At 36.3% G+C, this 22,402-nt stretch overlaps 2 protein-coding genes across 2 annotated transcripts; one reads left to right on the top strand and one right to left on the bottom strand.

Moving 5' to 3' along the window:
• The first annotated feature begins 8,063 nt into the window (after positions 1-8,063).
• LOC104089323 (DNA (cytosine-5)-methyltransferase DRM2-like) lies at positions 8,064-13,369 on the top strand. Its single transcript, XM_033654315.2, has 10 exons — positions 8,064-8,169; positions 9,601-9,664; positions 9,832-9,969; positions 10,116-10,215; positions 10,295-10,338; positions 10,604-10,759; positions 11,312-11,429; positions 11,726-11,817; positions 11,959-12,681; positions 12,818-13,369. Exons 2-10 carry the CDS (start codon positions 9,662-9,664, stop codon positions 13,244-13,246), a joined length of 1,803 nt encoding a protein of 600 aa, XP_033510206.1. The 5' UTR covers positions 8,064-8,169; positions 9,601-9,661; the 3' UTR covers positions 13,247-13,369.
• Positions 13,370-20,575: 7,206 nt separating this feature from the next.
• On the bottom strand, positions 20,576-21,630 carry LOC138909527 (nuclear localization sequence-binding protein-like). Its single transcript, XM_070200731.1, has 2 exons — positions 21,308-21,630; positions 20,576-20,858 (listed from the first exon to the last, which is right to left on the bottom strand). The coding sequence occupies exons 1-2, from the start codon at positions 21,628-21,630 to the stop codon at positions 20,576-20,578; spliced, it is 606 nt and encodes a 201-aa protein (XP_070056832.1).
• Between the last annotated feature and the right edge of the window lie 772 nt (positions 21,631-22,402).

Below are 22,402 nucleotides of genomic sequence, written 5' to 3'. Positions count from 1 at the left end.
ACACTTCTGCATATCTTTTTGTGTAGATCCAAGCACATCTTACCAGCCCAGACATCAGTGAGTTACCTGCTTACGGTGACTTCGAGGTATATTTGCCAGCGTCCGCAGACTCCGGAGTCTCCTTCTATTCTTGTTATGTTGCTTCCTTATTTTTATTTAGACTCTGATATATAGAGACATTGAGAATAAATTCTTAGAAGTTGTGACTTATTTCTACCAGGTTTTGGGAGTTGTAATTATGTAAGTTTTCAGATTTCTGCTTTTATTCTGCATTGATTGGCTTACCTAGTCTTAGAGATTAGGTGCCATCACGACATCCTACGGAGGGAATTTGGGGTCATGACAGCTTCATTGATAGTCACCTCTCTCACACCAAAAACCAGCAGCCTCACGAGATACATTCGAGTTTCGGTCCGGGCTTGAAATTTAGAAGGTTCATCGCTAGATTTTCTGCTCATTTGCCAATTTGCCCTTGATTTGGTGTACTTGTTTGACTCAGAATTGTTTTTGCATTAATCAAGTTCTGAAGGAAATTTTTGCTTAAAGCTTCATTACTTATCCTCCCTGTTAATTATTTCACTGTTTTATGTGATGTTCTTATAGAGGTTCATGTAATAATTTTTTGTGCTGTTTTATTTATACACATTGTCATGTTGTAGTTTCTTTTTTATATGTTTCAAGTTACACATTGTCAACAGATTATTTGAATAGGATTTCATCTTAATGAGATTTGTTGTTAAGAATTAAGAATGAAGATCTTGCCATATTAATGGGCCATGTGTTGGAGTTCAAGTAAGTGAACAAAAATGAGTTATGACATTTAATAGGAAAGAAAGAATTAAACATGGGTTGGATTGAGTATAAATCTGCCATGCCCAATAATTTTTGTCACTAGATTAATAATTAGTCCATTCTTCTATAATAGATAAATGTCTCATAATTTCAAAGATAGAGTAGTAAGTTGTAAATATTTCTAAATGTGGATAACTTGTCAATACTTTAAATAGCTAAAATATTTTCCGACTTCCAAATAATTTCATATCCATAAACTCTTGGTCTTATAATAATTTCAAATTAGTTTAGGAAAATAATACAAGTGCGCGTTCACGTGACTTGACCAATCAACTCTGAATAATAATAAGTGTGTTATTAATTGTGTACAGTACGCGTGACATGATTCTTGACACCAAATAAAAATGAGTACACGTACGCGTGACTTCTTTCAAGATAATTTTCATAAATCTAATCAAGCAATAAAAACGGACATAGGTAAAACATGAGAACCAATAAAACACAGGTTATCCAAAATAATATAAGCCAAATGTAGTCAATAAAGCGACCGTGCTAGAACCACGAGACTCGTAAAATGTCTTACACCTTCTCCCCGGTCAACAGAATTCCTTACCTGGACTTTATTTTTGCAGACCAATAATAATAGAGTTAAACCTTCCTTTGACTAGGAATTCAAATAAAAGATGACTTGGAACACCCAAAAAATCAATTCCAAGTGGCGACTCTGTAAATAAAATAATTCCTACTCAAATTTGTCACTTTAATTGAAAAAACTCTTTAACCCACAATAATCCATAAAACATACATATCTTTTGGAAGTATAAAAGGGGTGTGACAATAAACGAGGAGGAGAATTTTCTCCCTCAATCAAGGCTATTGCTATTTCTTATTAAATGACCCGTTATGTATGCTGATGGTAAATATGCTTACAATTTTACATGAAGACATGTGAATGCAAATTTAGATCGAGTTTAAGTTTTATATGCCCTGAAGATGTCAAAAATAATTACATAATTAGTTATATCACTTATAAGGTAATTATAAATAAATTTTTGTGATAACATTAGTTGGTAACCTAATAAAAATATAAATAACTTGTTAATACAATAGGTTAAACTACAATGGTTGTGTAAAAAATGTACATTATCGGTTTATATGATATAACTAAAATCCAAATCAAACTAATTGTCAACCGAACTTTTATACTTGTCTAGCTAGGTCCTTGTTTTCATTGTTAATATTATATTTGGAAAAATGACAATGTATAGCCGTTCTCAAAATAATAGTCAATATATATATATATATATATATATATATATATATATACACACACACACACACACACACACACACGTTGTTTGTTATAAACAAAAATTATATAAATTTTATACACTATTTCGGCTACCAAATGTAAATAGTTTCTGACACGGGCTAAAAGTGATAATACCCCTTAATATTTTGCCGAAAATATTTATTAGTTTTAACACAAAAAAATTGATCAAATGCAAATGTTTTTCTTTTCTTTTTAAAGAACAAAAAATGTGTGGATACTCACTAGTAATTGTTATTCCATTAGAATTTACCACCATCACCATCATGAACTACACACCTAATAAAAAAAATTTACGGTAGATGATCTTTATCCCTCATGTAAATAAAAAAAAGAAAAAGAAATTAAAGAAAACAGCTCCTCTTGCTCTCTTTTGTAACAACACTCTTGCCTAACTATTTTTTTTTTTCTATTTTTCAACAGATTATTTGTTTTAAATTACAATATAAACTTGATTATTTATGTCTTGACGACTATGAAACAGGTTACTTAACGTTCATGTAAAAACTAAAATTTATTACATTAAACTTGAATCACACAAAAGTTTGGAAATTAAAGCTTCATTAATCATTTCCTTTTTGTTAGTATGTTTGTTAAATTGTTGATCCTTTGGTTATGTTCCTTCTTAACAGCAAGAATTTGGTTTAAATTTGACATTTACACATCGTTTCTCATAGACAATCAGTACTGTTAGATATTTTAATTAGTTAGGTTAGTTTACTATTTTCCTAATCTTACGGGCATATGGATCAAAGTTTGCTATTTTCAAGTTACTGAAATTGTGTACATAATGAACTAATTGGGTTGTTTTAATTGCCTTAATGGCTAAGTGGGTGAGATAATGTAGAAGTTGTATTGCCTTTATAAAAAGCTATTTCATTGTTGAGTAATCTATCGTTGTGTTTTACCTTTAAAATAGCTTTGTGTTTATCTAGTTTACTTCCACTTTTCTAATAGTGATATCAGAGCAAGACTAGATCGAGAAAAGAGAGAAATACTTGTAAGCGAGAGTTCATCCAGAAATTTATTCATCTATGATTACGAATAGCAACTTTGTGCAGACATCCATTCCTCATTTTTATGGTCATTATGACCATTGGAGCATGCTAATGAAAAACCTTTTGAGGTCCAAAGAGTTTTCTCAAGAACTATATTTTCCTAGCCATTGATCGTTCAATATTAGAAACAATATTTCTTTGCAAATTTGGGACTCCATGAAAAAAAGTACCGGAAAAATGCAACGGCAAAGCGAGCATAACTTCAAACTTTACGAGGTGAGTTTGAGAGACCATGTGTATGAAGCCAGAAGAGTCGGTGTCATTATACTTCTCACACGCTATGGCAATTGCAAACAAGATGCAAATTCATAGAGAAAGATTTGTATATGTCACAATGATGGTAGGTTTTTGGATGCTTTGCACCTATTATTTGACTACATTTTAATCATGTTTGAGCTAAAATGTGAATAATGTATTCTCATTATATATTTTTTATTGTGTAGGTTGTGATTCCAAGTTAAAGACGTATTTTTGGAGCTAAAAATAAGTTTTAAAAAAAAAAAACTTCAAAATCTGAGTAAAAATTTGAGATTTAATGCGAGGATCGAGTCGGATGTGGAGGACCGAATACACATATAAAAGATCGAGGAAAAATGCTCAAGGCCATTTGAATGGTCTATCATAAAGTAGTGGCCAAAATGGGGGATAAGGTGACAACAATATGTCACCAAATTGTATTTAGAAAATTTCCCCCAAGATGGACTAATATGACGTGTTGGCCAACGTGTCCAACAAAGGGGCTGCCTATTTAGTAGGCGTTTGGACATAAGAATTGTAAAATTCGAACAAATGGTGAAAAATATTTTCAAAGTGAAAATGATATTTGAAATTTAGAATTGTGTTTGGACATAAATTTCAGTTTGGGTTATTTTTGAAATTTTGTGAGTGATTTGACTGAAAATTTTGAAAAACAGTTTTTTGCAGTTTTTTAAATTTTCGAAAATTTCCAAAATGCATATTCAAGTGAAAATTGAAAATTTTATGAACAAACGCTGATTTTGAAAAAAGTGAATTTTTTTTTGAAAAAATCTTCCATCAAATTTTATGTCCAAACGGGCTCTTAGTTTGTTTAGGCAGAAACGCAGGCCTTCTGATTTTGTCCATTGACGCGGCGCATGGGACGCCGCAGTGCGCGCTACGCCTGTGTAATTTGTCAGGGTGTTTTCCCACTTCGATTCAGAGAAAGTAGTTTCGTTCGGGTCGACTCCTACTTGGTATAAATATAATGGAAATATATTTTTGAAGAGACTTTTGACCTACGAAAAATTTGAGAAGCAACTAAGGCAAGAAGACACAAGAATTCATCAAGATTTCAACCAACACTACTAGAAATTCGGTAAAAACTGACCAAAAAAACAGACCAACATTGGTCGGTAATGGCCAAAAATCGACCAAAACGCGACCATTTATGTGTGGACGGTATTTTTGTGGTCGGAAAGGAATACCGACCAAAGTTGGTCGGAAATTACCGACCAACTTTGGTCGGTCAATTAAATTTAAAAAAAAATATTGCAAAAAAAACCGACCAAAGTTGGTCGGTTTTTTCCGACCAAAGTTAGTCGGTATTTTAATTATGTAATAAAAAGATTCACCATCTGAGAATCGAACCGAGGTCTGTACTGTGGCAGGATACTATTCTACCACTAGACCATTAACACATTTTGTTTTAAGATTGTCTTTTATTTGATTTATACTCTTTAATTGTATTTTCGCATGAAAATAACCGATCAAATTTGGTCGGTTTTATTAAAAAGTAAAATTACCGACCAAAGTTGGTCGATTTTTTTAAATGACCCGCCGAATTAACCGACCAATTTTGATCGTTTTTTTAATATTAATATTTATTTATTTTAATTGAAAAACCGACCAAAGTTGGTCGGTTTCTTGAAACATAAATTTCGCGGGACTCAAAAATAATTTTTCGCATTTTTGCGCCAAAGAAAACCGACCAAAGTTGGTCGGTTTCGAAAAAAAAAAAAATTAAAAAAAATATTTTGAAAAACCGACCAACTTTGGTCGATTTTTTGACCGACCAAAGTTGGTCGGTCGACCTTGATCGGTTTTTGTTGAATTTTTAGTAGTGCAACAATCGGTGCAATACGGGAGTTTGTATCGAATCATTAGTATCGATGTTTTCTATGTTTTTAAACCTTATTGAGATGACTTTTTTCATTGCTATGGAGTAATTTTCATTAGGGAGTTGACATATACGGTATTTTGATAACTTGATTAGAAATTCGATTCTTGATAATTGTTGGAACTAATTGATGGGGTTTTAATTCGTATTGTGAAGTTATTTATTATTTTGCTTAATCGAAAGAGGAGTTTGATATTGAATTTCTTTATATCTTATGCTCTAGTCTAAATTCGTGATTCAAATAGGTAATCGAAAGAGCCTCTTGAATTATTAATCGAACTAGAAAATAGTAAAATATTCGTAAGAAGTTACCCTTTTGACCATAACCATCATTTTATTTGTTGCAATAGTTTACCGTGCTTCAATTGGATTAATTACTGAAATTAACATTCAATCGATAGAGGAACATTAACTTCAAGTGTAATCTAATTATCTGTTGAATTTGTGAGAATCAATAGTATTATAGAGTGAACTAACTCAAGAATTAGATCCCGAGTCAATTATCTTGCACATGTCTAGTCAATTACCCTTATTTTTCTCGTTGATATTTCTTCGTTGCTCATCTGCTGTCTTTTGTGATCAATTATTAATTGCTTAATTTTTAGTAGTTAATCGTAGTTGATAATCATCAAATCAAGTGTTAATTTTTCTGGATAGTAATCAATTGAAGATTATTCGAACACTGTGTAAATTCAATACATGTGAAGACGATAATTAAACTATACTAGCGAATAATAATTTTGTGTTGTGTTTTGCATTCGTCACACCACCAATGAGAAGATCCTGCGGTCCATGTTATGTTAATTTAGTTTTGTTATCTGTTCCATTGAAGAGTCGAAAGATCTTGATACTCATTAGCTAGCTACAAATTCTTTTATGGTTCTTCATAAAAATTGAGTAGCAGGATACGGAAGAGTAAGTCTTACAAGCAGCCATAATCTCCAAATATTTTGCGCGTAGAAGGAACAAGTGGAAAGGGAAAAACTCAAACAAAGCTGAATAGGGAATCACAGAAGAACGATATCATCATGGTCGTGATTAGTAACACGTACGATAAATAAGCGAGAAAATGACAAAAACGGTCTCTTATCTTTGGAAGTAAGTTCATGATAGTCCTTTAAATATACACTTATCAGTTTTAGTCCTTTAAGTAATCAAAAAGTTGACAATTTTAGCCTCCATCCATTTAAAAACTAACACCGTTAGTTTAATTTATTGCCCCCTAGCTTATCTCTCGTTGTTACTAAGGGAATAATTTTAAATTATTTTTCATTTTTTCTTTTTTGGCTTTTCTATTGATCATCAGCTGCACATTCTTCTTTCCTGAACCAAAGATGCTTTTAGCAAAAAAGAAAGGAAAAAAAAAAAGAACAAGAAAATAAGGATGCCATTGTAGCACTGTACTTTTATCATCTTTCAAAACCCCTTTCTTTGATTAAGGGTTTTCTTTTTCTCCTGTCAGCTACATTTATATTGAGAAATGGGGTTCTTCTTCTTCTTATTATTATTATTATTATTATTATTTATTACGTATGTTGTTGTAAACACAATAGTACCTCCATTTCAATCTACCTCTCCAAGAAGAAAAAAAGGAATTTTGTTAAAAGGGAGAGGAATATCACAAATTTATTAGTCAGAATAATTGAATTGCACTGTAAAACACGAAAAATAGAAGCATATGTTGACAACTTGAAACTGGTTTTTTTTTTGGGGCAATAAACTAACGGTGTTAGTTTTTAAATGGATGAAGACTAAAATTGTCAACGTTTTGAATACTTAAAGGACTAAAACTGATAGGTGTATATTTAAAGGACTATCATGAACCTACTCTCAAAGGTAAAAAACCGTTTTTATCATTTTCTCATAAAGAAGCCAATGTCTTTTGCAAAAGTGACTGAGAAGGAGGAGGACGTCTCTTTGTTGATGGTATCCACAGAAGAACACCACACGCACTTATAGTATTTAGCAATCATGTGTGTGGAAAAAAAAATATAAAACCTTTCCCATAATACAGCACATGCATATCATGCACAATATATAGTTTAATTTTTTTATACATTATTTCGGTTCTTTTGGAGATCAATACTTTACCTTACTTTGGTTCCGGACTCTCAAATATTGCTTTTATAAAGGACTGTTTCATTGTTGCGTAATCTATCGCAATGTTTTACTTTTCAAATAGGTTTGTTTTTATCTAGTTTACTTCTCATTTTTCTAATAACTATAATTACAGTACAATACACAACAAATACCGAAACTCAAAAGGGAATTAAGTATACCAATATATTTAAATGCTCGGATAGTTGCAATCACTTATTAACTAAAAAAACAATATGGTACAAAATTAAGCCAAAACAAGATTTGTTTCCCGAATCACGTACTATAAGAAATGAACATCATTACTAATAATCTAGACTTTTAAATGTAAATTAACCCCCTTTCTCCCGTTTTCTTAGGTTATTTTGATATTAGGAGAATTACTAGTATTGTTAAAACGAAACCCAGCATTTCTTTTTTCTCGTCCCAAATTTTATACAGAGTAATAAGGATGCACGTGTCCTAAATTTTACAAAAGAAAGCACGTGTCCCTGCATAAAAAAGGTAGTGCTTTGAAATGACTACTTCACCCTTCATGTTGGTTATTGTGCGTTCTTATGTTAAGGTGATATATGTAATTTCGCAGCTCAGCCCCAATACAGTGACTTTGTCTCTCCTTTCCTTTGTAGAAAGCAGCTAAGTTTCTACTGCTTGGTGTAATTTACTTGCACTTTCCAAAATTTACACATTTGTATAGCTTTGTGTTTAGCTTTGTTTCCTCGTTGATTCTCAAGGAATCACCCAAGCTAATTCTGGTAAATGTAGTTTATTTATATCTGCATGCGTGTCTTATTATTATATTTTGTGTGAATTAGTTTATCTATTAGTAGTAGTTTCTTCTTTTTCCACATGCGATGGAAAATTATTGTGATCATTCCTCTAGCTAGGTCAGTAGAAATGTGTATCCACAGTACATGGCAAAGAAAGATGTTTTTTTTTTTTTCCTTTATAACAGAAATAGAAAGTTTTTGCTGCATGCAATTAACCTAAACTAAAACGATGTAGAGGCAAGAAATAAATAATGATCAATTTTTTTGCAAATTACTGTGTGATTGTGATGAAATTACTTATTTAAACGGATAGATATGCGGATTTGAGGCAAAAAAAAAAAAAAAAAAATCAAAACAGTGAATGCTCAAATGACTAAAAAAAAACTAAAGACTGAGAGAATCATTCTGATAAAGTAGCAAAACTTTCACCTTGTTGCCTAGGTGAGGGTTCGATTCGCCACCTTGTAATCCCCTCCCCCATTTCCCCCACGCCTACAGCCAATTTAAATATAAAATATGGAGTGGAATGGAACCCCTTCAAGTGGCAAAGGTTGAAGGACTTGCGACTTATCTAAGCATGATATTTAAGTGGAGAAGGGTGGGCCCATTATCACCGAGTTTCGAGGGCTATGGGTGGTCCTAAGCGTTGACCCTAGACGGAGTTTTCAGTCATCAAAAAGAAAAAAAAAAGTAACAAAATCTTTCATTGACTTTCTGCAGGGTTCGTAAATCTGCCCTACTATATGATTCCTTTTTTTTCTTTTTCTTTTGCAGTCAATTTAAGAGCACTGTGTCTATATTTAAATAAAGAGACCGTTTAGCAGATTTAATCAAATAAGTTAATGAGTACACCATTTGATTAGTGGGATATATACTGAAATTTAATTTCTTGGTGTACACAAGGGACGAAACTACATAAATCAGTTAGTTTGATATAATGAGTGTTTTGAAGTTTCTTTTGGTTGTTTCTCGTTTCGATCACTTAGGTTAGGTGCAGGGCATTTTTTCAAGGTAAAGAATAATGGAAGGTTTCCATTTTGTAATACTCTATACGTTGTCACTATATATTCATCAAGAGTTCACTTTCCGAGATGCCAATGAAGTTTGATGTACTATGTACTCATTCTTGATGAGAAAGATAGAGCTAACATACTTTCATATCTGCAGTATAAGATACTCCACATGTTTAAACGTTGGAGCAACGTCTCTTCATTTCCTTTTAAAATAGACCTTGGTTTAGTGAATGAGATTGGAGATTTGATTTGTCCTAATGTTAATCTTTTTAAAAGGTATCCGGTATGTTCTTGGATAGTTTTCTGTGTGAGATTTGCTGGGCTAACTTTTTGCTTTGATGATTGCTCTGTGGAGCTTTAGTGGCAGTAAATCTCATTTACCTTCTCGTGTTATGTATAATAGGGTGCTGAATTATTCTTCTTGTTGAACAAGTTGGACTTCTTTTTCAGGCATACCTTGAGCAATGGTAAATTTATCTTGTTTCTCGATTCTCTAATATTGTGCAGGTTTTTGACTTCCTTCTGGTCTTATAGATCAGAAAAGAATGTATATGGTCGTTCTTTGTTCATATTTTTGATAATGGAGGAAAAACATTTATTCTTTATTTGTATTTCATGTTTCAATCCCGTGCAGGACAAGAATCTTTCTGGAGAAGACAATGACAACATTGACTGGGATACTGAAGATGAGTTAGAAATACAGGACACGAGATTTTCCTCATGCGCGGATTTAAGAACTACAGAACAGCATGCTGCTGGTTGTGATGGGGAGGTAAATGCTTTTAGCCTATATCTAGTGATCTTTCTTGTTAAGGACATCTTTTATACCCCCCACCCCCCAAAATTAAATAAGAAGGAGAATAGTTCATACCATTGCATCTCAGCTAATAGTCTCGTTTGGTCTTCTCTTACCGGAAGGCAAGCTCATCATCAGTACCCTCCAAGTCCAACTTCATTCAGCAGTTTGCAGTGATGGGATTTCGTGAAGAATCTATTGTAAAAGCAATAGAGCAAAATGGTATTTGAATTTGCCAAGTCTTTATACAACTAGGTAATATTTTTTTCAACTATGGTGTTTATGTTACTTTGACTTACAGGAGAAAATGAAGGTTTGGTGTTGGATGCTCTTTTGACATTGAAGGTGCGTAATGTCTGCTCATTTTAGATTTTATAAGAGAAGGTAACTGGCTGAAGATATTCTTGTTCACCAACCTTTGCTCTTCTAATATTTGCCTATACGTGCCACTACTTGCATAGGATCGTCTAGAGTGAGATTGCGCGACGAATGATGGCAATTAATTGTCCTTTATCCTGTCTGTATAGCTCAGATAGGCTTGAATTATGTTAAGAACATGCATGAATTTTATCTTCCTCTCATACTTTTTGTTTGTCTTCGGATGTTGCAGGCACTTGAAGACTCTCCTGAAGAACAGCCTAATACTTGCTCTCAGCTGGAGCCCTGCATTGGTTCTGATGATAGCTCTTCTGAATACAACGAGAAGTTTATGGATGATGTTTATGAGGAAGATAGTTGGTCTTCAGACTCAGGCTCAGACAGTATAGTATGTTATCCTCAATCATACACCATTCTCAATGTCTTGTGTCTTTCTGTGGCATATAAAATAGTTGATCCGGTTTCTCTTTTAAGATACATATAGCCATTTTTTGATCGAACACTTTTTTTATCTCTGTAACATGTCATTTATGTATTTTTGAACACCCATGGCTTCTTCTCTTACTAGATTTTATTATTAATATGAGGTGGTTTAGTCTTACATATATGCGGAGAACTACAAATAAAATTAAAGGTATCTGTTTTCAGCAACTATCTTTGACGGTCATCGATCAGGCTCTTCCAGTTGGAGGGAACACAAGATATTTCCTTCTTTTTATTTTATTGGTATCTGGGAGACAGAGAAGTGGTTTGTTTTGGAAGTAATTTCTAGAAATGAGGAAATGGTGGCCTGTAATATTTCTTTAGCTCTATTTATGCATCAACTAATATTTCTTTAAACATTTTACGGAAAATTTCCTGGTCCTGAATCCTGTTATGAGTTTTATGGGCACAATTATGTAAAGATTTTCTAACATTTTCCTTTTATAACGTGTGATAGTATTCTGCTAAACAATGCTACTTGAAAGACGAGAGCAGTTCTTTGTTTGAAAAAGAGCAACTCTTGGTAAATATGGGATACCAAGTGGAGGAGGCTTCCATAGCAATGGAGAGATGTGGTGCGTATATTAAATTATGTTTTTTCCTCTATATTGCTAATGTTATCAAAATCTTTTATCGGATTAGCTAGACATTTAGTTTCGCTTTTGATATGTATTAATTATTCTAATGTTTTATCACTAGCTGAAGAAATCTTTCTCATGCAAGTTCTAGGTAGACGCTAGTAAGTTCAGTTCCTAGCCAACTTTGTGCCAACGCTGTTGACGCTGCGATGTTCCTGAATATCTTTTTAGAATTGCAGCACCTATTTTAAATTCATTTCCAGATTATTATAGTCCTCTTCACAACTCTCTAGGTCCAGGAGCATCGCTTGTTGAATTGACAGATTTCATCTACGCTGCTCAAATGGCAAGAGAAGAAGACGCCTATCTGCCAGAAGATGTAAAGGTATGCTTTCCCCTTGCAGTATTTTGAAATGGACTCATGTGAACTAATAGTTTATTCTACTTTGTTCGCATTTGTAACGACAAATTAGCAATATCATTTTTCATTAACTGATCATGCCTTAGCTTCCTTCCATTGTGACAGCCAAAACTAAAGCATATGTTGAATGGTAGTGGTGGATCCATGAAGAGGACGCTGTATAATGAATTATGTAAAAGGAAAAAGCAAAGGGTGATTTGTGATGAAGAGACAATTCGATTGCCCAAACATATGATTGGATACGGGATTCCTACCGAATCAGTTTCACCAATGGCCAAAAGAACTCTTCCGGAGCAAGCTATTGGCCCCCCATTTTTCTATTATGAAAATGTTGCTCTAGCTCCCAAGGGTGTGTGGGATGCCATTTCCAGATTCTTGTATGATATTGAGCCTGAGTTTGTTGACTCAAAATATTTTTGTTCTGCTGCAAGAAAAAGGGGATATATTCATAATTTGCCCGTTGAAAATAGATTTCCTTTGCTTCCACTCCCCCCATGTACCATTCATGAGGCACTTCCCCTAACAAAGAAATGGTGGCCATCTTGGGATACACGGACACAGTTAAATTGTTTGCAAACATCCATTGCGAGTGCAAGATTGACGGATAGAATCAGGAAAGCTATGGAGGACTTCAATGGTGAGCCACCTATGAGAGTGCAGAAGTATATTCTTGATGAATGTCGGAAGTGGAATTTGGTGTGGGTTGGGAGAAACAAAGTTGCTCCTTTGGAGCCTGATGAAGTTGAAATGCTATTAGGGTTTCCAAAGAATCATACCAGGGGTATAAGTAGGACCGATAGATACAAGTCGCTTGGTAACTCGTTCCAGGTTAGCTTAACTTTCTTTCTTCTGATTCTCGCTATATATATATCCAAGTTTTCTTTCCTTCTTCCCCAAAATCTTGGGTTTGCAACTCGTCCATTGACTTATTTAGTTTCTTTTCTTTGTTACAATATATTTCTAGATTGACACAGTGGCATACCATTTATCGGTGTTGAAAGAAAAGTTTCCAGATGGTATCAACGTCTTATCACTCTTCTCTGGAATTGGTGGTGCTGAAGTTGCTCTTTACCGTCTCGGTATTCGATTGAAGAATGTGATTTCGGTGGAAATATGTGAAGTCAACAGAAATATTATGAGAAGTTGGTGGGAGCAAACTAACCAGAGAGGGAGTCTTATAGAGTTTGACGATGTGCAGCAACTGAATGGAGATCGCTTGGAGAAGCTCATAGACTCATATGGAAGGTTTGATTTAGTAATTGGTGGAAGCCCGTGCAACAACCTTACAGGCAGTAATAGGGTGAGCAGGGATGGGCTTGAAGGGAAAGAATCTTCTCTATTTTTTCACTATGTTCGGATATTGGATTTGGTGAAGTTAATAATGTCGAGATGATAATATGATAGAAATTTGCTGATGGGCTTGAAGGCGAAAAGGGATAGAATTTGTCTTTGCTCTTTGAGAAACTGATGTACATATTTTTGCAGCATTCCTTAGTGCCATCTTAATACAACTATTACCTTTCTCAAAAAATAAAAATAAATTGTGGTTTTTACACTTCACTCAAAACTCCATACCTACTTAAATTGAGACAACCAAATAGGATGGAAGTCGTATGCTCTTGTCACACTTGTGAGACTTGATGCTAGAGCTAGGAGCTGAATCATCCGGTCAAACAGTCTACATTCTGAACCTCTATGAACCGCTATTTTAGTTCAAGCATACCAACTCTTAGAAGAAGAATCTGACATTGCTTTATTAGAGTATACAGTTTGGACAGCAGATTGTAGTTATGATCAGGAAAAAGCAGTAGTAGGCAAGTTCTGTACTTTGGTTTTTGATGTTTTGTAATTCAATACCACACAAGAGGGGTGATTTGCGTGGTATCCAATTTTTCGCGTGTACAGATTATAGAAAGACCTGGTTTTTCTATGTGTTCCTTATACTAATGTTGCGGAATAATAAATGCGGAAAGTAAAGAACACAAGTATTTTTATGTGAAAAACACCTAGCTCAAAAGGTGAAAAAATCACGACCTACTACCCAGTAGGATTTTCCCCAACACTTCATTAAAATCACTGAGCCAAAAACAACATACACGCATCGATAGGGAACCCCAAAGAAGAGCTAGAAAAAGGAAAGAGGCACTATAACTTAATAACTCCATTTCTTGTTCCAAAACGGAAGGTACGCTCAGCCCCTGATACATTGCTATTTCTTAATCCTTGCGGCCAGGGATAATGAGTCTGTTGGTTGTTAAAGTATAGCCTCTTTCGGGGTTAGCGATAAGAGTACACTGGCCCGTGTGGTAGCGGGCGAACTAAGGATTTTGTGCTTGCAAGGAAGCGTGCCAGTGGGTGAACGCATCACCAGCCAAGCTAGTCACTTGGAACATAGGAGTATTCAATCTCCGATCTTCTGGGCCTTGAGAACCGACTTCGGATTTGCTCCTTAGATAGTGAGTAGCAAAGAAGGGTAGGGTTTAAATTTTAGGGTTTTCACTTCCACATCCCAGCTCATCGAAGCTACCGCGTAACAATTGAAATTTACCTCCTCAGCCGGAGGCGGAACCGTCCTCGGAAGAGTAAGAAAGGAGAAGGGAACGGGAGTTTCTTGCCTCCAAAGAGTATAAAGAAGCGGAGTGTCACCCCAACAAACTAGACGCACGCATCAAGGCGTTCTGCCAACGAGCGAAGGCAATCGCTCAAGAAAGGGGATTCAGCCTCGAAAAATGCGATGCAGTGAAAGACGCTGCGGACTATGTGGTCGATGACGTAAAAGATATGTCGGTAGCTAGCGAACTACGCTTTCTAAAGAGGTTAAGGCATGACCTAGTAAACGGAAATAGCGAGACTGGGGTCTCATCGAATGAGAAGTTCGAAGATGGAGATCAGGTTCGGCACGAAATCATAAAGGTTTGAGGACCCGTTGGTCAAAGGAAAGGAAAGGTCCTGCTTCCGGGATGGAGCCGTATGACGTGAGAGTGTCACATACGGTTCCTTTGAGAAGGGTATGATAGCACCACCTATCACGCCCGACGAGCGGTCCACGGAGCTGCATCCCTACTCACCTGGTCTATGCACATCGCTCTCTCCAGGAGGTTAGCCGCCTATCCTAGATCTTCCCATTTCCAAGAAGATCCCGGGCTCGATCTGGTTTAGTATCAAGGTGATTCTTTTTCTGTTCCTATATATATGGGTCCGTGTAGCATTTTCACGATATCGTTATGATCAATTAATGGGACTTGTCCGAAAAGTATTCTTGCCTCTATCATTAGCTCGGGTTGTCCCTGTTTCTGGCGTTTTAGTCACCTTTCAATGGCTCCATTAATTATGTGCGAGGAATTACCCTATTGAGTAATGGGAAGCGGGCTGGTCCCCGAAAATGCCCCGCCCGTAAGTTCCTGTGTCGTTGGGGAAAAAAATCTCTTTTTATTTTTAGATTCGAAATTTTTCATTTTTTTCTCCCAATTTTCCACTCTTTCTGTGAGGCAAAACCTTACCATACTACACTACACTTCGACACAAGAGAAGAGGACCAGGCGCTTTGTATCTTCGGGATAGGAGTTGGCGGTCTTCTTTAAGAGAGCTTCAATCTATTATTCATTATGGATCAACTCATATTTTCACTCTATTTTCATTACGAAAATATCTCACGTCAGGATCTGTTGCTCAAACCGAATCACGCCAACGTTATGGAAGTTCCTGGATCGTGTAAAATAATAGTAGTACCAAATACAACACTTTCTATCAAAAATGGAAAGTTGGCTATGAAGATTCTGTAGATTTCCCCCAACGCAATAAAAAATGTTAAGATATTCTTAATGATATTCGGGCTTCTACCCAGCAGAGTCTTCCATAACTGACCGACCGGTGAAAGGATAGCCGGACCCGTTGAAAGCCGGCAGTTATTGATGGCTCGGAAAGAAAGCTGGGCTAGGTCTTCTTCCCTTAGAGAGGCTTATTCTCCTTTCCCGAGTTCTCAAATATTTTCTTTATTCTCTGTTTATTCTATTATTAGTTCTATTGTTCCGATCCGCTTGTGTTTCAGGAAATCAAACCGAAGTAAATTCATTCAACAATGCCCCCTCGGGACATTCTGTATTGGATTTTGCCAACACCGTTTCACCTTCCTTGCTTTCTGTTCTGTCTTGCATTTCACCATGGCCCTTTCAAACCGGTAAAAAGAAAGCCCTTAGCCATCATTACATTACTTATGCGCCAGCTTTCATCTCCTTCCACCTATACCTAATCCATTCATACGGGAAATGCCATCCTATTACTGTCCTATCCCCTGCTTTTCAACCTTTCCGTATCTCTCTTTGTACTCTTTCCTTTCTGTCTTTTCAATTCTTTTCTTTCTTTAGTTTCTTTCTTAAGTAGCTTATTAGCTTGAAAGCTTTTCTTGCCTTTAAGGCTTAACCGGAATATGCTGAAAAGTGATCGGTCATTGAGGAAGACTTAGCTTAGGGCTGAAAAGTAAGGAAACTCCAACATTCATTTCCATTTTCTTTTTGTTTTTAAGCCTATTGACCGACATTGGCATTAAGACTTAATGAATTTATTCACATATACCTACTTTCTTTATTCATTCACTAATACCTACGGTTGAAACAGAATCAGACTTTGTTGGTTTTGTGCCGATAGTGTTCTCTCATCTTTCAAATGGTGAATCACCGAAGCCAAATCCATCTTGCGCAGATGGGAGACGATGATCAAAGTCAGACTTGAGTATGGGACGAGAACTCGCTCATTTTGATCCCCTTGTTGACTAAGCAAGGTCGCACTAAGATTGAGAACACCAACGGAACACTCTCTTACCCCCACTGACAAGCTAGTGTGCAATGATGACCAGCCCGCAAGCTACTAGATTTGTTTTCTTAGCTGCTCTGGATTCTATTCTAGATGCTACTTACTTACATATGATTTTTTATTTCACAGGTTAGCCCATCTATATAGCATAGCTGAAAGCGGATAAAAAAGGTTGTTCCCATAGCGTTACGTAGGCTTAGCCCCTCTCTCTAACTAAGGATACATTCAAACCAAAGTAAATCAAGCCTAATCGGTCACGACATCTTGTTGATATTAATTGAGGAGTTTGATGGAGTTTAGCTGACTGAATCCATAAACCTAGAAAGTCGCCGTCATTGGTACGTTTTTATTTAAATTTGACTATATAGGTAGGTATCGGCGGGGCTTGCGTAATGTACTTGTAGTTAAGGGTGAAGTAGCACTTTTTATTTTAGAAGATCTACTGAAGTACCAAAGGCGAACAAGGTTCTCTTCAACATAAAACAAAAGGACGATACGGCCAGTAGAGGAATGGTGAAGAAAGATAAATAGAGGTATCCGCAACACTCTGACGAAAGCCACTTTGGAGAAAATAGGTACTGAACCATTGAAAGCATGCCAATTGTGCTTGACGAAGACCAACAATGGCCTTATGAAAGCGACAAAGATGAGTAGGCTTAGAAGAATCAACAAATCCAGGAGGTTGTTGCATGTATACCTCTTAAAGTCAAAGACCATGGAGGAAGAAATTTTTCACGTCAAGTTGGCGAATGGGCCAGTTTCGTGAGATGGCAACTGCTAGAACTAAATTTAGTAGTCCGAAACGGTAAAAAAAACCATAATGGACTAAATTCATGAGAGGCATACTTTCTTTAAGCGGTCCATATCTTGGCCACCACATCATTTTGAACTATTCAAGGACTAGTCCAATATTGAAGCATGTATCGAATCTATATGATTGTAGTCTTAATTTGAATACCGCTCTGTGGGGATCTCGAAGAATGCATTTTTGTAGTCCAAGTAAAAGATAGGCATACATCATGATCTATGGGTTCGGCCACACAAGAAATGCATCCGGGTTCATTTTTGAAAGATGGTCCTCAATCTTTTCATGGTATAACCATTCTGATAACGAGCATAGTTGACAGCATTGATCCCTTCTCATTCAGGTATTTTTGTAAGTGGACCGATCTTCTTCGGATAGAATTATCTCTGCCTAGTCCCATATAAGTCTAGATCCTTCATTACAGACGTCATATTTCCCTTGTATTTCTGAAGGACGAGCGTATGAAAGAAAAGGGGGAGCCATAGTGGTAGGGCATTTCCAGGTTATGTTTCTGCTGTGACCTTATGAACCGTGTAAGAATAAGTATCAAATAAACCAAAAGTTATCAGCTTCTTTCTAAAGTGCTTCAGTTCGACGTGATCTATCACAGACGCTTTTGAATCAGATTCTTCCCCTACTTTCCACACATCATGAGCGGATTATTTCTCCCTCTGAAACTCCAGCCAAATTGTTCGGGGATGACGGTAAACCCGTTTGCAAATCACAAAGCAGACAACTTGTCGATCTTCGCCTAGCTTCCCGACTACTTACTAATAAAGGGAAATAATAAAAATGGGTAGAGCAAGATTCTGTATTGACCATGAAGACGTGATAATTCATGATTTCCTATCAATTAGTCATCTGAATCTTATAATGTGCTAATGGTTGGGGGCCCGTCCAAGCTTTCTTGATCAATAGAAAAATTGACCCTCCCCCCTTTGACTTGAGCATTGAATTGACCTTTTGTACTGAGGACGACCTATGAGATAGTTTGAACCGGTTCTCAAACCTACTACTATACAAACAGTCTTCTTTGGCTAAGGCTGGAAAATCTAACTCGTTTTTTGTTAAATAGAGATCTCGGATCAAGGGCTATCGACCGGACAGTGCTCTGTTGGTCCATTTACAAAACTCTTTGTAAATCTAAGAATTATCTCTAACCCTTTATGGAAACCAGCCTCTAGTTGTTGCGACAATTTCAAGTTAACTCTAACTTGAATACTTCACTCAAAGTACCTAGTACAATTTCTTCTAGATAAAGCTGAAAGATACAACTCAAAAGCCCTACTACAATGAAACTAGAATAAAAGAGAGATACTTGGAACTGGTTCTTCTATCCGGTTCATGTAGCTTCAAGTTCGCACACTTGAATCACACATGAATTTCTTGCAAAATGTCTTGTTATTTTGCTCTCAACTCACGTTTAACTTCAGCGTCTATACGTGCCTGTAAAATGAGAACATCCTGCAATATATAGAGTTAGTAGAATAGGAAATAACTAGAAGTCTAATGCTTTACTCATCCTTGGTGGAAGAGTTCTAGTTATCTTCAACTTCTAACTCCTCCCTTATCTAGGATAGAGTTCTCTTCGAGTAAGGAGTCCTTCTTCTTATCACTTATGCAACCTTTTTATTTAGGAGATATCAGATATAACCACTTAAGCTTATCTCTTTCACGTGCATGCCTTGTGCTCGAATATGCCCGTGTCTGTGTACACTGTGTATGAACCTGGTTCATGCGTGAGTTACTTTGTCAATCATGGAAACAAACTTACTTGGGACAACAAATTCCCCCTTTTGATGATGACAAACTCTATGCGTTTCATAAGCATAAGACCTGTTTCAACTCATCTCAACATCAACAAAATGTTAGAACACTTTCCATTCTTACAGTCACAAATCATCAAGGACCAGGTTCGTTAGGTTATAAACATCACAGTGCAAAGTAAAAAGCACAACTTATCTTCCCCCTTTTGGCATCATCGAAAAGTTTCATAATTCTGTTAGATAATCAGATTTTAATAGATATTACTCATGGCCACTGGGGCTACTTCAAATGCAATCATGGAGTCAAGCGTCATATATCAATCTAATGATAGTAATTATCTAAGAAGCATCAACAAACAGTTAGAGCACAAAAACAGTTGATTAACATTGATACTAGTCATACACAAAGCATAAAGAAAAATAAAGATACTGAATCATGAGCAAAAAGAACAAAAAGAAATCATATCCGGGTCACTGGTTTGTCTAACTAGGCTAGGAAGGTTTCAAGGCTGGGAACGACCAGGTTCTTGGTTTCTGGCCTGAAGTAGCTTTAACATATCATGAAGAATGCCTTCATTCTTCTCCTTCTCCTTTGCAAGACTAGCCTTAAGAGCATCCCTCTCAGTTTTTACTTCAGCCAGCCTCTTCTTCAGCCTCTCAATCTCAGCATCCTTAGCCCCATTCTCTTGCACCAAGGCTCTTACTTTGCTATTCAAAGGCACCTTCTTGGATGAACCAGGTTCTTTGGCAGCAACATGGACTTCATAGTCCCAAGTAGTCAAGGTTTTTGCTCCAAAATGATCCTTGATTGTACTAACATCCAATTTCTTGAGGGGTACCTTAAAGTGAGCAAGTACAACCGTGTGAATAAAACTATAGGGTATGCCGTGAGTTTTGGTGCTAGTTAGAACCCTATCAAGAAACTGAATAATAAACCTAGGCCAATTGATTTGCCTCCCACTATCCAGGCATTCCATAAGGAACAAGTCCATGAATGTGGCAATGTGCCTTCTTTCCTGCCTGGGCAGTACAACCTTGTTAACAAATTCAAACAACACTTTGTGGGGTGGCTTCATCTCACCTTTGTATACAGCCTTGGGCTGAAGCTTTTCCTCATTATCAGCAAACTTCCTTATAATGGCAAGTGAGGTGGGGATGTTTTCTAGGCTTGGCCATTTTAACTTTTTGTAATCATTGTACCCTTCAACAGGTACTCCCAGAATTTCTTCCAATTCCTTGTCATCAAAGCTCAAAGTCACCCGCATTTACCACACTGGTGACTCTGCCATTATTTATCTCACAATTTGACATGAATTCCACAATCTCAGTTCTGGAAAGCTTTCTATCCATCTAAAGGACCATGTCCTTCCAACCCTGCAGTTGTAGTTTTTTCCAGCAGCATCATCATGCCTTCCTCCTCCAAGTCCCTGAGGAGTCTACCCTTCAAGATGTTTTTTTTCCCAAACTTAACCATCTTGTCCTTCTCTTCATCAGATTCCTCTTTTTCTTCACTCTCTTCTTCCTCCACTACTTTCACTTTTCTAGACTTCATGGCAGACCTGGTTCTTTTTGCCAAGGTAGAAGGCTCTAACTCCTTGTAGCTCTTCCTCTTGTGGGTGGAGTCTCTACAAGGATAAAAGAGGAAGGCTTTCGCTTCTTGTTTTCCCTAGAAGTTCTAGGAATTTTAACTCCTGAACTCTTCTTCCTTTTTGGATTATAAGTGTCAGACACGTGTTTCAGTAGGTCTTCGAGGGGTTCCTATACTGATGGAATAGGTTCTTGAACATTCTTCCACGATCTAACCAACCCCTCAACAGCTTCTCCAAACCCACTACCCCATTTTTCTCTCAAACTTTCTTTCTCTCTAGCAGATTCCTCACTCCACACTACCATAGCTCATGTTTCTTCAGTCAAACCAACAGGAGTGGGTGGAGATTCAGCCACTCCTTTTCCTATTACCCTCACATCACCTTGAGCACCCTCACTCTCTTTTTCTTTTTTCTTTTTATTTTTACCACCCAGTTTTCCAGATTTAGTTGTTTCAAGCCCAGCTATTGTTCATACCAAAACAAACCTATTTTCTTGATTTTTAGTAACCTCAGAGATTGTCTCAGATGTAATTTTTGGACCAGATGTTTCCTGCTCTGTTTCAGATGAAATAGATTCTTCCCCATCAGTTGCAGACTTGAAGGAATCTCTAGATTTTTGGGGTTCTTCTGCCTGACTTGCCTTCAACTGCTCATTAATTTTCTTGATGTGTTCTCCTCCAGCGACTACTTTGCGAGCAAGCATCTTGAATCTTCTTTTCTTAAAGATAGGTGTGGTTGAGGGTCTGATTGAAGGTGTGGGTGTGGATTCTTTGGGTGGTGATGAGGGATTTTCAGAGATGTTAGCCATTGATGATTAGAGGATGAGAGAAGATGAGTATGTGTGTGTTTAGAAGATGAGAGAAGATAAAGAGAATTATTTGGTGGATGGAAATTTAGAAGTGAAGAAACAGCAAAGGCCAAATCAATATAAAGAGGAAGAATTTAATTGGGGTAACGACAGCGTTTTTAGAAGCTCAGAAGTCTAATCAAACTGGGAGTCAGTTTGAAAAGACCTTGAGGATTCTCCCTAGAATCTAGGCACTTATTGCGTTTTGGGACTCTCTTTGGGTAAAACTGGTTCATTTTGTAACAGATAAGCTCAAGGAAGGTTAGGATTAAATGTGACTCTCCTTTTGATCATAATTCAAATATAATTATTTCAAAATATGCAGAATGGAGAGTACGTACCAAGTAATCTTGATGAACCATGTTCTTCACTAAGAAATCTCTTGTGTAAGTCTGAATTTTCCAATAGAATAAAGATAATATCATTAGAGATTAATGAGACATTTTAGAACATGGCACAAGAGTATACTAGTGAAAGTATGAGATTGAACAAAATCTAATCTAATTATATACAAAATTCACAAATTTACTAACCAATTATTTTTGAGTTAGAACTGATTACTTTTAAGTGATATTAATCATCCCTAATTCTAACATGTTCTTTTCAAAGTGATCTCTACTTAGAGATTTTTTGAAGATGTCAGCTATTTGCTTGCCAGTTACAGTGATCAAACCATTTTCATAGTTGTCCCTCAAAAAGTGATGCCTAACATCTATGTGCTTAGTTCTTTTGT

Source organism: Nicotiana tomentosiformis, chromosome 4, assembly GCF_000390325.3.
Source record: "Nicotiana tomentosiformis chromosome 4, ASM39032v3, whole genome shotgun sequence".
Lineage (NCBI taxonomy): Eukaryota > Viridiplantae > Streptophyta > Magnoliopsida > Solanales > Solanaceae > Nicotiana > Nicotiana tomentosiformis.
Note: the sequence above shows the minus strand (reverse complement) of the source record. Positions and strands in the feature narration are given on the sequence as shown.

What these genes read in the sequence shown, in the direction of transcription:
- LOC138909527 (XM_070200731.1), bottom strand. Translation starts at nt 21,630, where the DNA reads ATGGCTAACATCTCTGAAAATCCCTCATCACCACCCAAAGAATCCACA. An exon ending in ACTAAAAATCAAGAAAATAG is followed by an intron (nt 20,859 to 21,307) that starts GTTTGTTTTGGT and finishes TTATCCTTGTAG; the next exon opens with AGACTCCACCCACAAGAGGA.
- LOC104089323 (XM_033654315.2), top strand. An exon ending in ACTCAGGCTCAGACAGTATA is followed by an intron (nt 10,760 to 11,311) that starts GTATGTTATCCT and finishes AACGTGTGATAG; the next exon opens with TATTCTGCTAAACAATGCTA. An exon ending in CGCTTGGTAACTCGTTCCAG is followed by an intron (nt 12,682 to 12,817) that starts GTTAGCTTAACT and finishes ATATATTTCTAG; the next exon opens with ATTGACACAGTGGCATACCA.